The 15,559-nt window shown below is 41.5% G+C and overlaps 1 protein-coding gene across 3 annotated transcripts in view; it reads left to right on the top strand.

Moving 5' to 3' along the window:
• LOC147317709 (rho guanine nucleotide exchange factor 28-like) overlaps positions 1-15,559 on the top strand; it is a 47,215-nt gene that overhangs the window by 29,304 nt on the left and 2,352 nt on the right. For 2 of the 3 annotated variants that reach the window (XM_086314978.1, XM_086314979.1), the window contains 22 exons: positions 388-511; positions 1,403-1,547; positions 1,809-1,864; positions 3,126-3,183; positions 3,708-3,846; positions 4,463-4,593; positions 4,682-4,822; positions 5,188-5,438; positions 5,513-5,638; positions 5,736-5,853; positions 6,187-6,441; positions 6,532-6,608; positions 6,722-6,906; positions 6,999-7,096; positions 7,228-7,425; positions 7,711-7,842; positions 7,995-8,128; positions 8,220-8,267; positions 9,373-9,477; positions 12,571-12,735; positions 13,376-13,627; positions 13,815-14,193. In XM_086314978.1, coding sequence (XP_086171104.1) covers positions 388-511; positions 1,403-1,547; positions 1,809-1,864; positions 3,126-3,183; positions 3,708-3,846; positions 4,463-4,593; positions 4,682-4,822; positions 5,188-5,438; positions 5,513-5,638; positions 5,736-5,853; positions 6,187-6,441; positions 6,532-6,608; positions 6,722-6,906; positions 6,999-7,096; positions 7,228-7,425; positions 7,711-7,842; positions 7,995-8,128; positions 8,220-8,267; positions 9,373-9,477; positions 12,571-12,735; positions 13,376-13,627; positions 13,815-14,193 — 3,317 coding nt within the window. The remainder of the gene's footprint in view (positions 1-387; positions 512-1,402; positions 1,548-1,808; positions 1,865-3,125; positions 3,184-3,707; positions 3,847-4,462; positions 4,594-4,681; positions 4,823-5,187; positions 5,439-5,512; positions 5,639-5,735; positions 5,854-6,186; positions 6,442-6,531; positions 6,609-6,721; positions 6,907-6,998; positions 7,097-7,227; positions 7,426-7,710; positions 7,843-7,994; positions 8,129-8,219; positions 8,268-9,372; positions 9,478-12,570; positions 12,736-13,375; positions 13,628-13,814; positions 14,194-15,559) is intronic. The other variant, XM_086314980.1, reaches the window with a different exon arrangement.

A 15,559-nucleotide genomic window follows, 5' to 3' on the forward strand; every position in this document is an offset into this window, starting at 1 on the left:
TGCATGGTTGTTTGTTTTTACGTTCTGTCATTGTTGCCTTTCACCTAGAATGCCCAATGTAACTAGCATAACTCGCTGAAAATAGATGACACGTATTAATTGCATTTTGGCAAGGTCATACTATAAATAGCATGCACTAGAGTCCATAGTGACTTCCAAGCATGCCGAGCATGTTGTGAAGAGTAATAATCCGTAGACTAGGGGTCCTGGAAGACTGTCTGGACATTCTTTCATTCCGGCATGATACCAGTGTACCTTATTATGCTCTCTTTAGTCTATTAAACTACTAAAATTATGATGTCTTTTTGTTAGTGTGTGCATGTTGGATGGTAGTACTGCAGTGAGGAGTTGTAATGACCTCTGACTAAAGCATTTACACTAAAACAGGATCGAGGATGAGGACTGGGATAAATACATAATCCCATCTAAGGTCGAGTCAGAGAAGTACAAAGTCAGCCGGACCTTCAGCTTCCTCAAGAGCAGGATGTCGAGCACTCGCAGCAAGACTAAGGTGAGACAGTGCAGTGGACTTTCTAATTCATGCTGGCTGTGATTTCAGATCTACTCAAATGTCATTAAAAATGCCTACAGTTAAAGGTTACGATTAAAAAAAAAACACACACACACACACACACACACACACACACACACACACACACACACACACACACACACACACACGGCTTAAAGGCTTCTAAAAGCAGTGCAGTAAAAGTTTACCACATCTCAGACATGCCAGGTCGGAATTCTTGTGCTGGGGGGGCCATTGTCTGAGCACAAGTCTTTATTTGGTGAAGCAGAAAATTCTCTCTCTCTTCAGGTCTTAGCAACAAGACACAGTGAAAATATTCTCTTACATAACATGTAGACCCCCGCTCCACACACACACAGCATGGGGAACCAAAACACATTCTGTGCTGCACTCCTAATCTTGTGAACATATGTGCGTGTCTTTAAGGATGTGCATGTTTTTAACGACAGTGTTTCCCTATATTTACGGAAACACAATGCACATGAAGACTCAGAAAACAAACACATTTTCTAGACCTCCTTGCAAAGTTTCAAAAGATAATAAACATTCTTCTATCGCAGCATACACTGAGGACACCCCCCTCCCCTCCATCCCAGTGCCCCCTAATGATAAAGCACCATAACAGCAGCAGTCCCAATGGACCTTAACAAAGTAAACAAAAAGGCTCACTCAGAGGCCCCTTTATCTCAACTAACTTCACTTTAACAGGTGTTTTTCAGCAAGAAGATGGCCGCTTTAAGCCTCTTTTTTGCCTGCTGCAATGAGTCATATTATTTCTACTCTCCTGCTTTGCATGTTATTATGGCATTATCTGCAATAACTGTCAGCTGAATGAGCACATTTAAAAAATATCTATCATTTGCCTCTCAGGTGAAGGGTAAAGAGGTGAAGGAGGGAAAGGAGAAGTCAGTCACTCCTAATGGTCATCAGTTTGTTCCTGTGTCTCCATCTGGTCCTGCTCTTTGTGTGGCCTGTGATAAGTCTGTTTCTGGGAAGGAGCTGTTGCAGTGCTCCAGTAAGTATTACACTGTCAGTGCTGATGTTGTTTTATGTCCTGTGGTGGCTGAACTGTTTTGGATTTGTTTAAATCTCTTTGCACGTGCTGCTGTGATGTTTTGTTCAGTATAAGACATGAAGTCATTTTTTTTTTCTTTCATAAAGTCAACATTTCTAGTGACAAACAACAGTTTGTCTGCCATCTGGATACTGGATTCACATATGTTGTAATAACTCAGTTTATGGAATTAACTGACATTTTATATGTGCTTGTCTGCAGACTGTTTACTGAATGTTCATAAGAACTGTCGGGAGTCTGTTGCAGCCTGTGCAAAGGTAATCATTAACACAATGCACCTCGTTTGCGCTCAGAGCAAATAAGCAAGATTATTGATTTAAAAATAGTTTTACAAAAGAAAAAAGTCAAGCCAGAGAGCTTCACAAATGTAAAAAAAAGAAAAAGAAACAGCTGCTGGTGACAGACTGCTTCATGTTTGATGTGCTGTTTTAACATAGTTAACAATGTTGTTATTTTATATTTGGCAGAATATAAAGTCCTACCTCTTTCTTTTTTTTTTTTTTTAAATGTCGCATGTTTTCATTTGTCAGCTGACTTCTTGGGGACAAAGTCTTTGTCCGTTTCTGTATGGCTTACACAGTCAGCCAGGGATGAGGTCAGTTTTACAAAAATAGGTCAGGCACTTTCAGTTAGCACTAGTCAGCCTGTATAAATAGATGAGAACGAAAAGGTTTGTTATGTTATAGATGGTGTTATGGAAACTGTAGGCTCTGACATTACTAAAGCTTGACCTACACTCTGGATTGTAAGTACAGCTTTTCTTCTGCTGCAGATGTTAACTTGTAAACTATCCATCACTGTAGTGATCCTTTATTACCTGAACAGACCACAATGCTGTAGAAAGAGATTTTATGCCCTATGCATTAAACAACACATTCATTTACTTTTACATCTAGCAAACACGTTTGGTATGTAAAACACGTGTTTATACTGGTTGTTTTGCGTTCATTATTTACATCTGTGTTCAATGTCAGCTAGCAGAATGGTGTCAAACCACTGCCCACATGTGCACACAAACACTCCTAAAAACATTGTTGTGTAGCACTATTTGGACCCAAAATCCACAGATTGCATTTAAGTACATGCTAGCTAAACCAGAAATCTGTCACTCAGTCTGTTACTGTGTTGTAGCTAGTTATCTAGTTTTAATCATTCCCTTTGTGTTTTCCTGTGTCTCTTATCACCCCTGTTTTTGTTGTCTAAAGAGGGCAAAATGCAAGAAAAGAAGGAAAACAAAGAAAAAGTAGTCAGTTACTTTAGTAAAGACGAGCAGAGTGAAAGTGGGTACTTTTTTCCACAGGAAGAGTAAATTCCTGGACATGGTGACAAGGGAACTCCGGGAATGTGTTGATATCACAAATTAGTCATGCATAAGTACAATATCTCCCAGCATGTTTCTCTTTAACTGATTCCAGTTTTGACTAAATTTGTTGTGATTACAACCACATCCTCCTGTTATTCAAAGCAAAAACACTCAGATTTACAACTTTTGGTGGCGATATGATTATATCTTTCCAGAAACTGCAAGACAGGAATGCATTGCTGATGAAGAACAAGGCCTTTTCTCTCCCGCAGAGTGAGTGCCCCCACTGCTCCTCCCTTTGTCTTTGATTCATTTAGTTTTCACCTGTCCTCCCTTGTCCTGTAGTAGATAAGTAAGCCATTGCTCTTCACCCCTCGTCATTCCTCTTCTGTTGTTTTTCTTTCCTGTTTAAAAAAAAGAAAAAGTTAAATTTTAATCTACCTCAGTGGGGGATCTGGTCTGGATTGTGTTTACGTGTGCATGAGAACACGGGTTGAGTGCTCTATTTGCACTAACATGATCATTTTATTTCTTCAGTTTAAGCTTTCTGTCTTCTTTGAGTGCTTGGTATTAGACAGAGGTGTCAACATCTGCAATGTATTGTCACAACTGTAATCAAACTGCAGTTAAACAGTGAAAGATTATAACAGTTTAATGATCCTGTAAATTTTATAGCAGTGACTACATAGATATAAACAAAACATCTGAATACTAAACAAACACGCAATATTTATTTTTAGAGTGGGAAAGCTTCCAGTGTATGACGTATTTCTCCTCCTTTTGATCTTCCTTTTTAGACCCTGTCAAAGAAAACCCACCATCCTCCATTTTCTCTTCTTCTTCCTGCCCGTCCTCTTCGCTTCCAACAATGAACAGAGAAAAAAGAGAAACAGTCGCACCGCTTACTAAAAGCCTCTCTATCTCTGCAGACAGCAGGTAGGCTGGTTATGATCTGGGAAAAGAAAAATATTACCACCGGTATGAAAAAAGCATTAAGAATGAATGAACTGCATTCATTTTGTCTTTTAATTCAATTTGTTTACTTTTAAATGTGACCTATTATGCTTATTTCCAGCTCCATGTTTTTACTCTCATATTCTTTTAGAGATGTTTTCCATGATTTATAGGTTCGTCCATAGTTCATCCACTGTATGAAACAAGCCATCGTAGCTTCCCCTCCCTTTAAGCCAGTTTTCTTCTGATTGGCTGGCCCTGACAAACAGGTCTGAACAACAGGTTGATGGGGTTTCTGTACTCCCAGTCAGAGCTGTCTATCTGAGATGACCACATTGGGGATACTCCCTCATGTTGATGTCACACAGGTCCAGGAGTAGAAAAAACATTTGGAAATTAAAAAAAATGTATTCTTCTGTGCCCTACGACAGCTGGGATAGGCTCCAGTGCCCCCCGCGACCCTGAAAAGGATAAACGGAAGCGGATGGATGGACACAATTGAGACTTCCAAAAAGCAGACTCTATTTTAGTATGCCTAAAAATAAATGAAACCTAGATTTTCACACAGGCTCTTCTGACCTGGCTCTCTTTCCCTCAGACGGCTGAGCGACTCAGCAGGTGCGGACTCTGAGTGTGCTGCTCCAACTTGCACTATTAGCTCACTGTCTGATGACGGGACACCAGTCACAACGACTCCCCCAGCCATCGACCTGCCAATCACCACACAAGGTGAGGAAGAACAGAGAGGCTTGGTACATGCATCAGTTGTAATAGTGATCCAGAAATAAGACGCTATTCATCACTTTCATTCATGTAGATACTGTTGATGCTCCTTTACTGGGCGACCTGTCCGCTGACCTGCTGGGACTTGAAGCAGAGTCATGGAGTCTTGCAGTCACTGCCGAATTTTGTAGGCAACACGACAGACACACAATCAAACGCCAGGATGTTATTTATGGTGAGAAAATCCAGCCGGCCTGGAATTAACAATAAATTAACAATACTGTTTTAATATTTTATATAAAAGCACTGTATACTGTACAACCAGCATCTGTAATCATATAGCTGATTATGTTGGATTCTGTGGGCTGAGTGAAAAGCTAACTTTTTTGCAGTTTCCAAAGAAATGTGTTTCATTATTACTTGTACCACCAGTGTTGTCAACCTTTGTGTGTTAACATATCAAAATCCTGTGAAGCGCAGATGGTTTATTTTCAGCCTGTGAGAAACCTTTGCCAAACTAAACATTGCATCTACAGTTTGAAACATAAACCCTGCCAGATATTTCAGTATCCCTTACCCAGTTTGGCTGTTCTCTTTCAGAGCTGATGCAGACCGAGCTGCACCATATCCAGACCCTAACGGTCATGTCGGAGGTGTTCAGGAGAGGCATGCTGGAGGAGCTGCAGCTGGATTGGGACTGTGTGGCCCGGATTTTCCCCTGTTTGGATCCCCTGCTGGTCTTCCACAGGAACCTCTTCAGAGCTCTGCAGGAACGCAGACAGGCTGAAACCCAAACAGAGAACTCCCAAAATTACATCATCCACAGGATTGGAGATATACTGCTTCAGCAGGTTAGTTGATATTTAGTTATGTAAAATAAATATACTCAGATGGACGTCTGTGCTCAGCATCTAGTCTCTCTCAGTTCTCAGATGAAAATGCTGAGAAGATGAAAAACTTGTATGGAGAGTTCTGCAGTCACCACATCGAAGCTGTCAACGTCTTCAAAGAGCTACAGCAACAGAACAAGAAACTTCAAAACTTTGTCAGGGTAAGCCCCTGAATCCAGATCCACTGTTTTTTTTTTTTTCAATTAGTTATATTACAGTTAAATATTTTGAGCAGCTAAAATTCTTTGTCTCTCACAGCAACAGAGCAATAACTCGCTGGTCAGACGAAGAGAGGTCCCAGAATTTATCCTGCTTGTAACTCAGCGCATCACCAAGTACCCAGTGCTGCTGGAGAGGATATTACATTATACCAAGGGTGGGTCTACTCTACTGTGACTTGTGCAAAACTGCAGATATGCAAATGTTAAGTCTGTTGCATATTTGTTGAAAGGAGAAGAACAAATGAAAAGCAAGAGGAAGTTTTAGTGATTGCATAACAAAATGTTGGCCTAAAAGTTTAGCATTTTAAACCACTTCTTAAAAAATTTTTGATTTAAAGACCTAAAACGGAAATCTTTTTTAATACATTTTAATGCTGCTTATTTGTCTGTTATCAGTTAAGAGATCGTAACAAAAAGCTGCATTATTGAAAAGCTGTTTTCCAAATTGGATTATTCATATGACCTCTGGCTATTGTTTCTGTTCGTAGAGGGAAGTATAGAACACTCTGACCTGTCAACTGCCCTGGCTCAGATCCGTGATGTTGTTGCAGCAGTGGACCTGACTGTAAATAAATATGAGAAGTTTCAGGAGCTTCAGGAAGTGCTGGCCCGGCTGGAGAACAAAAGCTTTGCCAAGCTTAAGAATGGCAAGGTGTTTCGCAAACAGGACCTGCACAGCAAACATAGGGATCTGCAGCACAAAGGGCTGGTCTACTGGAAAACAGCCACAGGACGTCTGAAAGGTGGATATGAAATCATATCGGGATCTATGATGTGTTGTTTATTTAGGTTTTAGACAATCAAACTATTTGTGTCCACACTTCTCTTTTCAGATACGTTGGCTCTTTTGCTCACTGACATTCTAGTTTTCCTGCAAGAGAAAGATCAGCGCTTCATATTTGCTGCTGTGGTAAATATCAACCCCTCCCCCTGAAAAAAAAGAAATCTTTTAAATCAAAGAAACTAGATTAAACTGTCTGTCCATGTGTCTCTGTCTATTAACCAATCTGGTTCAACCTACAGGACCAGAAGCCTCCAGTAATCCCTCTACAAAAGCTCATCGTCAGAGAAGTTGCCAATGAAGAGAGAGGGATGTTTCTCATCTCTGCATCCTCAGCGGGGCCAGAGATGTATGAAGTTCATACCACCAGCAGAGAGGAGAGGAATGCATGGATGAGACACATTCGACAAGCTGTAGAGAGGTACATGTAAGCACAAGTCAAACCTAGGGTGTTTGTGCAGCTTAGACGCCATGTGTAGGTCCGGTTAATGTGTGTTAACGATTGTCACAAATTACTAGCTGCCCTGAGGAAGAGGAGGAAGATGAGCGAAGTGCTGAGACCGAGGAAGCCAGGCAAGCTGCAGAAATGAGAATTCAGAAGATCACCAAGTTCCAAGGTAAAAAAGGAAAGTGTGTTTGAGACCAGAAGATTACTTTAGAGTTTATTTGTTCATATCACAGAGAGTTTGTGCAGTTATGAAGCATAACAAGACCCATTCCTCGTAATCTTTTCGTTCATTTTGTGTAGAAACGCTGTTGGGTCAAGACCAACGAATCTGCAACAGCCTGGAGGAGAAGTTACAGCTTTATGCTGAGCTTACAGAATTAACCCTCCAGTCACCAGAACCTGTACCACATCGCCACCTGCTGGTAGAATCAGTACCATACACCGACAGTGAGACACCAAGACAGGCCTCTTCACTGCTCACAGCTGCACTCAGAGAAGGTATAAAAGGTCGAGTGTGGCAGCAATTTTTGATTTTGGAGGGGATTCTAAATAAAGAAATGTTCTTGGGAAATAATATTTTAATGTAGCAATATAAGTTTAGTTGATTTCTTATAACGAAAATATTCGTTTTAACAAGTATATTAATTAGTATTACAAACTTGAATAAATTAGCAAATTATAAAAAAGTCTATATATTGCACGCTAATGTAGGAAACAACAAATAAATTGAAATAAAAGTGTTGCAAAACATTAAGTTTTGATCAAAATTTGCCTTTCCTCCAGCTGAAAACCTGATCACCATTCTCCAGGCTCGTGAGGGCATCGCTGTGCAGAGTCAGAGCTCTCCTGTCCGAGGCCCTGAGTGCTGCAGTTATAACAGCCACGGCAGCAGCATTCAGGAGTCTCCGTCTGAGCGTGAGTCACTGGCAGACACTGCAGCATTACATTTTCTGGGATATGTGTCACACTGCAGCTGATGTGTCAGTGTCTACTGTAATGTCTACTGTAATTTCTTGACCACATTGCATATATGCAAGCTGTCACATCTCCTTCCCTTGTCCCTACAGCGGATTATCTGAGCACGCTAAGCATGAGCTCCACCTCTCTTGGATCTGACAGTGAATTAGCCGGGATGGACAATTCGTTGTGGAGCTCCGCTGTTGAGCTGAGAAAAGGAGAGAACAAAGGGACACTGGTGAAGGTTCAACCTCTTTAGTCCCCCCATGAACAGTGTTTGTTGATGGATTAATATACATTACTGTTTCACTGTACTGACCCATTGTTTTCTGTAGGTGGCAGAGAGTGTCCAGAGCCTGACCCAACTTCTATACAGTCTACAGGTGAGAAGAACAAATATTTTACCTAACTGATTGAAAGACTATATGTTTTATGTGATATAAGAATAAAACAGTTCAGCTAAAATACTTGTTACATGTTAACTCAGTGAGAAATAAATCTCTTAGGAACTTTTACTGGTTTCTTTTGCTAAATAGTGAATTTGTAATCTGCCATAACTTACATTTTCAGACTCTAAAATAAAGAGGTATTTAAAAGGTTGTAGATAGATATAGATAAGGGATTTCAAAGACTGTGCATCTAATAAAGCCTTAATAGCCTTAATATAGTCCCGATCAAAAGTTTAACACCACTTGAAAAATTGCAGAAATTCATATTTTGCATGGTTGAATCTTAACAAGGTTCCAAGTTGAGCTTGAACGTGCAACAAGAAGAAATGAGAGTGAGACAAAACACTTTTTCGAGCATGCAATTGATTGAAAACGATGCTTAAACTGAAACAGGCTGTTTTACAGCTGATCAAAGTTTTAGGACCACATGACTTTTAAAGGCCAAATTCTGCCAGGTAGTCACACTGTCGTGACGTTTGTTTGCAAAGGCAAAAAAGATTCCCTTTTTGAATGTGGTTGGGTTATTGAACTGCAAAAGCGGGGTCCATTGCTACTGAGGTGGGACGGAGTAAGACAGTCATGTGGAATTTTTTAAATGAGGGTTATGGAAGAAAAAAGTCAAGTGGAAGACCCCCCAAAAATTTCACCAGCACTGAGCTGGAGGATCCAATTGGCTGTCCGTCAAGACACTGGACAATCCTTGAAATTAAGCCCATTCCTGGTGCCGACTCCAGCCCCATAACCGTGAGACGGCATCTGAGGTAGAGGCGTGGTCCTACCTCTGTAAAGCTGTAAAGCCTGTTTGAGTTTAAGCGTTCTTTTTAATAAATCGCATGCTCATAAAAATGCTTTGTCTCACACCCATCTCTTGTTTTTGCATGTTTAAGCGCTACTTGGAACCTTGTTAAGATCCAACCATGCAAATATGATTTTTTTGCCATTTTTTAAGTGGTCTTAAACTTTTCATCAGGACTGTATGATGATGCTTATGTTACATTTAGTAACTGGAGTGTGATTAGTTGTCTCCTTATGTTTGCAGGCAGCTGTGACCCTCCAGGACAGCTGCTATGAAGTCCACCAGCTCCTTCTTCAGGAGGGAGAAGGACCTCAGCTCCGAACCCTCGCCTCCCTTCAAAGCAGCCTGGTATCAGTCACATCATACCCACTGAAAGCATTTTCTCAATGTAAAACCTTACACGTTTTGAGGAAGCTGAGATTTTAGAGTTACAGTGGGGCAAAAAAGTATTTAGTCAGCCACCGATTGTGCAAGTTCCCCCACCTAAAATGATGACAGAGGTCAGTAATTTGCACTAGAGATGGCACGATACCACTTTTTTATGTCCGATACCGATACCGATATCATAAATTTGGATATCTGCCGATACCGATATGAATCCGATATAGTGTTTTTTAATCAACAAAACTGTTTTTTTAAATATCTTGCTGCATTTTGCAAGTCTGCAAGTTCATACTCAAGTTTAAAACAACAACTACACTAAAGCTATTCTGTTATACCTGTATACAAAAAAAATATTTCATAGTTCAGCAATACTGATCAATCTAATAAACTTAGACCTACACCATCCTCCCTATTCTGGTATTTTAAAGAGTACTTAGCGTAAATATTAAGCAACCTAACTAATAGGGTTCCAACTCCCAACAACAACAAAAATAAATAAATAAAAAATAGGGAACCACCCCTCACGCGCCACCTCATGATGCTTAATCGACGTAATCAACCTTAATTTGATGCAGTGTGAAAAAAAATGCACAGAAATCAATTATTTTTCAAGAAATATTAAATAGATTCAACATCTTTCTTCAACAAAATTGCAGACTGCACAGATGGTACCTTCCCAAAGTAAAAAGTACTATAGCTTACTAGGGTATATATATTAGACTTAATAGTCACTATATACAGTAATTGACTTCTATTCATTTTACATCAAATTAAAACTTTGGGTGTCAGATAATTATTTATTAAAAGCTAGACATTTTAAATGAGAATAAGAAAGAAAAGTATGTCTTTGTGCCCCCTTTTCCCTGTTAATGCCCTATCGGCCCCCCTGGCTAAACTTTGCTAGATCCGCCCCTGCACAGTTACCAGCCGTCAGCTACATAGAAAGTAATATTAAATAAATTCTAACAACAGCTTATCAAGCTTAAACGTGCTGCTGTTGTTCAGCCGCTGGTTTCCTCTTTCTGGTGCAAAGTGGGGCAAAAACAAACAAGAGAGACGGACTGCCACAGAAAAGCCGATCAGCTGATCATTAGCAGTTTCACGATTGAAGTAGCAGCCGGAGAGCGAGAGGCAGTCGCTCGTTAAGCTTAACGTGGGAATGCTTTACAAACATTCAGAGATGGACTTACACACTTGCTTTACTTCTCTCGGGGATAACTTTGTCGGAGATGAAATGCCAGGTTGCTAGCGAAGCTCCACATGCTATCCAGACCACCGACAGGTCCCGCATGCCACAGCCGCTCTATCACGTGATGCATACTGCTCCGACGTGCTAACGTCGTTCTGAGGCGAGTTACGGCGTGTTGCAAGTTTTGTGAGGTGCTTTCGTGATATTTAATGGATCGGATTACATTTTTTATTTTTCTCCGATATCCGATCCAGTAATTTAGGTCAGTATCGGACCGATACCGATACGTGATATCGGATCGGTCCATCTCTAATTTGCACCAGAGGTACACTTCAACTGTGAGAGACAGAATGTGGAAAAAAAATCCATGAATCCACATGGTAGGATTTGTAAAGAATTTATTCGTAAATCAGGGTGGAAAATAAGTATTTGGTCAATAACAAAAATACAACTCAATACTTTGTAACATAACCTTTGTTGGCAATAACAGAGGTCAAACGTTTACTATAGGTCTTTACCAGGTTTGCACACACAGTAGCTGGTATTTTGGCCCATTCCTCCATGCAGATCTTCTTGAGAGCAGTGATGTTTTGGGGCTGTCGCCGAGCAACACGGACTTTCAACTCCCGCCACAGATTTTCTATGGGGTTGAGGTCTGGAGACTGGCTAGGCCACTCCAGGACTTTCAAATGCTTCTTACGGAGCCACTCCTTTGTTGCCCGGGCGGTGTGTTTCGGATCATTGTCATGTTGCAAGACCCAGCCTCGTTTCATCTTCAAAGTTCTCACTGATGGAAGGAGGTTTTGGCTCAAAATCTCACGATACATGGCCCCATTCATTCTGTCCTTAACACGGATCAGTCGTCCTGTCCCCTTGGCAGAAAAACAGCCCCATAGCATGATGTTTCCACCCCCATGCTTCACAGTAGGTATGGTGTTCTTGGGATGCAACTCAGTATTCGTCTTCCTCCAAACACGACGAGTTGAGTTTATACCAAAAAGTTCTACTTTGGTTTCATCTGACCACATGACATTCTCCCAATCCTCTGCTGTATCATCCATGTGCTCTCTGGCAAACTTCAGACGGGCCTGGACATGCACTGGCTTCAGCAGCGGAACACGTCTGGCACTGCGGGATTTGATTCCCTGCCGTTGTAGTGTGTTACTGATGGTGACCTTTGTTACTTTGGTCCCAGCTCTCTGCAGGTCATTCACCAGGTCCCCCCGTGTGGTTCTGGGATCTTTGCTCACCGTTCTCATTATCATTTTGACCCCACGGGATGAGATCTTGCGTGGAGCCCCAGATCGAGGGAGATTATCAGTGGTCTTGTATGTCTCCCATTTTCTGATGATTGCTCCCACAGTTGATTTTTTTCACACCAAGCTGCTTGCCTATTGTAGATTCACTCTTCCCAGTCTGGTGCAGGTCTACAATACTTTTCCTGGTGTCCTTCGAAAGCTCTTTGGTCTTGGCCATGGCGGAGTTTGGAGTCTGACTGTTTGAGGCTGTGGACAGGTGTCTTTTATACAGATTATGAGTTCAAACAGGTGCCATTCATACAGGTAACGAGTGGGGGACAGAAAAGCTTCTTACAGAAGACGTTACAGGTCTGTGAGAGCCAGAGATTTTCCTTGTTTGAGGTGACCAAATACTTATTTTCCACCCTAATTTACGAATAAATTCTTTAAAAATCCTACCATGTGGATTCATGGAATTTTTTTTCACATTCTGTCTCTCACAGTTGAAGTGTACCTCTGGTGCAAATTACTGACCTCTGTCATCATTTTAAGTGGGGGAACTTGCACAATCGGTGGCTGACTAAATACTTTTTTGCCCCACTGTATGTCAACACATATATTGTTGTCCAGGAGCAGGAGAAGCAGAGGAGTATTGAGAAGAAAAAAGAGGAAGTGGAAAAGAAGGGTTTAGAGAGGAAGAAAGAAGAGGTGGATGAGGTGCAGAAACTCCAGGTGAAGCTGAAACAAGAGCAACAACGTTGGGACAAAGAATGTCTGGCCAGAGAGAAACAACAGGTTAGCTTCATGCTCGTGTTCTTTAAAAGTGATTTTATGTTTCTCAGTCACTTGTCTTTCTGGTCTCTCTGTCTTTGTTTCATAATAGTTTGGTCTGGCACAAAAAAGCTCGGTTTAGTTATGAGTCTACGCCAATGGAAAAACGCCCATTTCTTTGATCTTTACCAGGTTATAAATAGATCACATTTAATTAAAGCAAACAAAAGCAAACTGCAGTGCTAGATGAGACACTAGACTCTTGATAAATAAAATACATTTTACATTTTCTATAATTACTTCAAATTTCAGTAACAAAAACCGGAAACATGTCATATACGATCAAAATGTGTGACCTGTGAATTTCTTTTTCAAGATAAGATATTTTTAAACATGTGTTGTAACCTCATTTTCATAGCTGCATGTGCATCTGCCATTTTCTATTATCTTATTCAATTTCCTGTGCTGCTGTTGCCATGGTTATATTTTACTAAGTGCTAATATGGAACAGGTCAAAAAGGCTGTTACCTGCTTTCAAAACCTCAACTTAAAACCCAAGTTGTGGTTAAAGTGCTTAAGTTTCAAATATAGTATTAATCTTTAGACCTAAGCAATGTATGAAGTCTGTTACAACAGTAGAATAATAAGCCTTGCATGCTTACAGAGTGAACAGGAGACTTTGCTGGAGCAGCGGGAGCAGCAGTGTCTTCTGGAAGCTGAGCGGCTGCGCTGTGAGCGTGAGGAGCTGGAGGCCCAGCTGCTGGAGTACCAGCAAAATCTGGACAGACTGAGGGAGGGTCAGAGGAGTGTAGAGAGGGAGAAGGAGAAGATCGAAGCGCAACAGAGACTGCTCCAGAGCTGGAGACATAGCCGCCAGAGCAGCCTGCCTGTTATGATTCCACTGGGTGAATACAAGGTAATTCAGGAAGCGGGAGATGATACAAGAAAGTGCATTAATGCAGGGGATAAAAGTACAGAAAGATTCAAGTAACAAAATAGATAAATACATAAATAAATGAAAACAAAACTAGGAACGATAGAAAAAATAAAGCCAAAAGAATTTGTCACCTCTCCTTCTATTTCATGTCATTTTGATGTCCTAGGGGTCTACCCACAGCCGCTCAGGGAGCCTGGATGGCAACTGTTCAGTGTACAAGAATGAGGCAGCTTTGCTCACCTCACTCCAACAGAACCACCTCCACCAGCCCACCAACAACAACCAGCACCAGCATCCTCTCTCCATGCCAAGAAAAAACCACGAAGACCCCCTGCACAGTTCCACCTATTCGACCAACCTCGGCCTCAGTGCCAGCCTCTACAACAGCCTCAACACCCTGCTGAGCCAGACACACAGCAAACAGCCGCTGGATGGCATGACATACCCGAGCTACGGTAACAGTCATGACTGTCCTCAGGCCCTGAATGACTCCATCCACCCCTTTGGCAGCAGGATCACTACACACTCACAGGAGACCAACACTTGTAAGACTACTTACTATATATAAAGCATGGTAGAAAGTGCATGCCTTTTTAAATGAGTATTGTACATATTGTGCTTTTTCCAGCCCTCATAAACAACATCTTTGTCTTGACAGTTGAAAGTGATTCTTTTGACTTCCTGCAGTGGGTGTCTGGACCCACACAGGAACGTGGACACACACTGAACCCTGATCTGTGGCACTGTATGTGTCTCATTTGACATTGCCTTGCTCTGTAGCTCTATTAAACCTCATGTTCCTGCGAGGTGCTGTGATATTATTAACCCATCCACTGCTGTGCATTTCTCTGCTTATTTCAATCAGAACTCTTGAATTCCTAAGTCTGTGTCTTTAGATACAGAGAAGCTCCGCTGCTGGATGATGCTGTGGCCTTATTAAAAAGCAGAGACCCCAAAACTAAATCTGAGCCCTGGCTAAATGAAACAACTCATGCCTGTCAGATGTGAATGCCAAAAAGCTGAAGGAAAGTGGGGGGAAAAGGACATGCCTAAAAGCTGCTTTTGACACAGTGAATTATAGTATTTTAAATATTGATTCTCACATTTCTCAAAGAACGTTTTGTGTTAGAACTTGATTTCAGATCTTCCTCTGCTCCTTTGTCTTGTGGGGTTCCGCAGGGCTCGATACTTTAGAAAGCAGAAAATTGCTTTCAATTGTTATGCAGATGATACTCAGATTTATGTGCCCCTAAAACAAAAGGATGTCTACTCCATACAACATGCGACCGTGACTCAGGGGATTGGGAAGCTCATCTGTAACCCGAAGGTTGCTGGTTCGATCCCTCTGCTCTCTCTGTCCTGGTCGTTGTGTCCTCGGGCAAGACACTTTACCCTACCGCCTACTGGTGTTGGCCAGAAGGGCAGATGGCGCGATATGGCAGCCTCGCTTCTGTCATTCTGCCCCAGGGCAGCTGTGGCTACAACTGTAGCTGCCTCCACCAGTCTGGAGTGAATGAATAGTGGAATTGTAAAGCGCTTTGGGTGCCTAGAAAAGCGCTATATAAATGCAATCCATTATTGTCATACAAACAGCTAAGTGCTTTGAGGAATCAAATGAGTAGATGGCGCTAAACTTCCTAAATTTTAACGAGAATAAGACAGAAGTTGTGTTTGGGCCTTGTATCACTGGTCGGCCTTTTCCTATCGACATAAGCCCGCTGGCACAGTACATAAAGCCCGCTGGCACAGCCTGGGGTTTTAGGATGGACAATCAGATCAGTGCACTGGGATAATCCAGCTTCTTTTAGCTGAAACAGCTGGTTAAAATGAAAAACATTCTGTCAAAAGATCACTTTGAAACAGTAATCCATGGCTTCATTATGTTTGTGTCCTCTCTGTCCCCTCTTAAGC

This window comes from Aulonocara sp. 'chitande type north' Nkhata Bay, linkage group LG12, assembly GCF_057382095.1.
Source record: "Aulonocara sp. 'chitande type north' Nkhata Bay isolate Kocher_YH1m ecotype deep benthic linkage group LG12, A_spYH_male_GT1.1, whole genome shotgun sequence".
In the NCBI taxonomy this organism is placed as follows: Eukaryota; Metazoa; Chordata; class Actinopteri; order Cichliformes; family Cichlidae; genus Aulonocara; species Aulonocara sp. 'chitande type north' Nkhata Bay.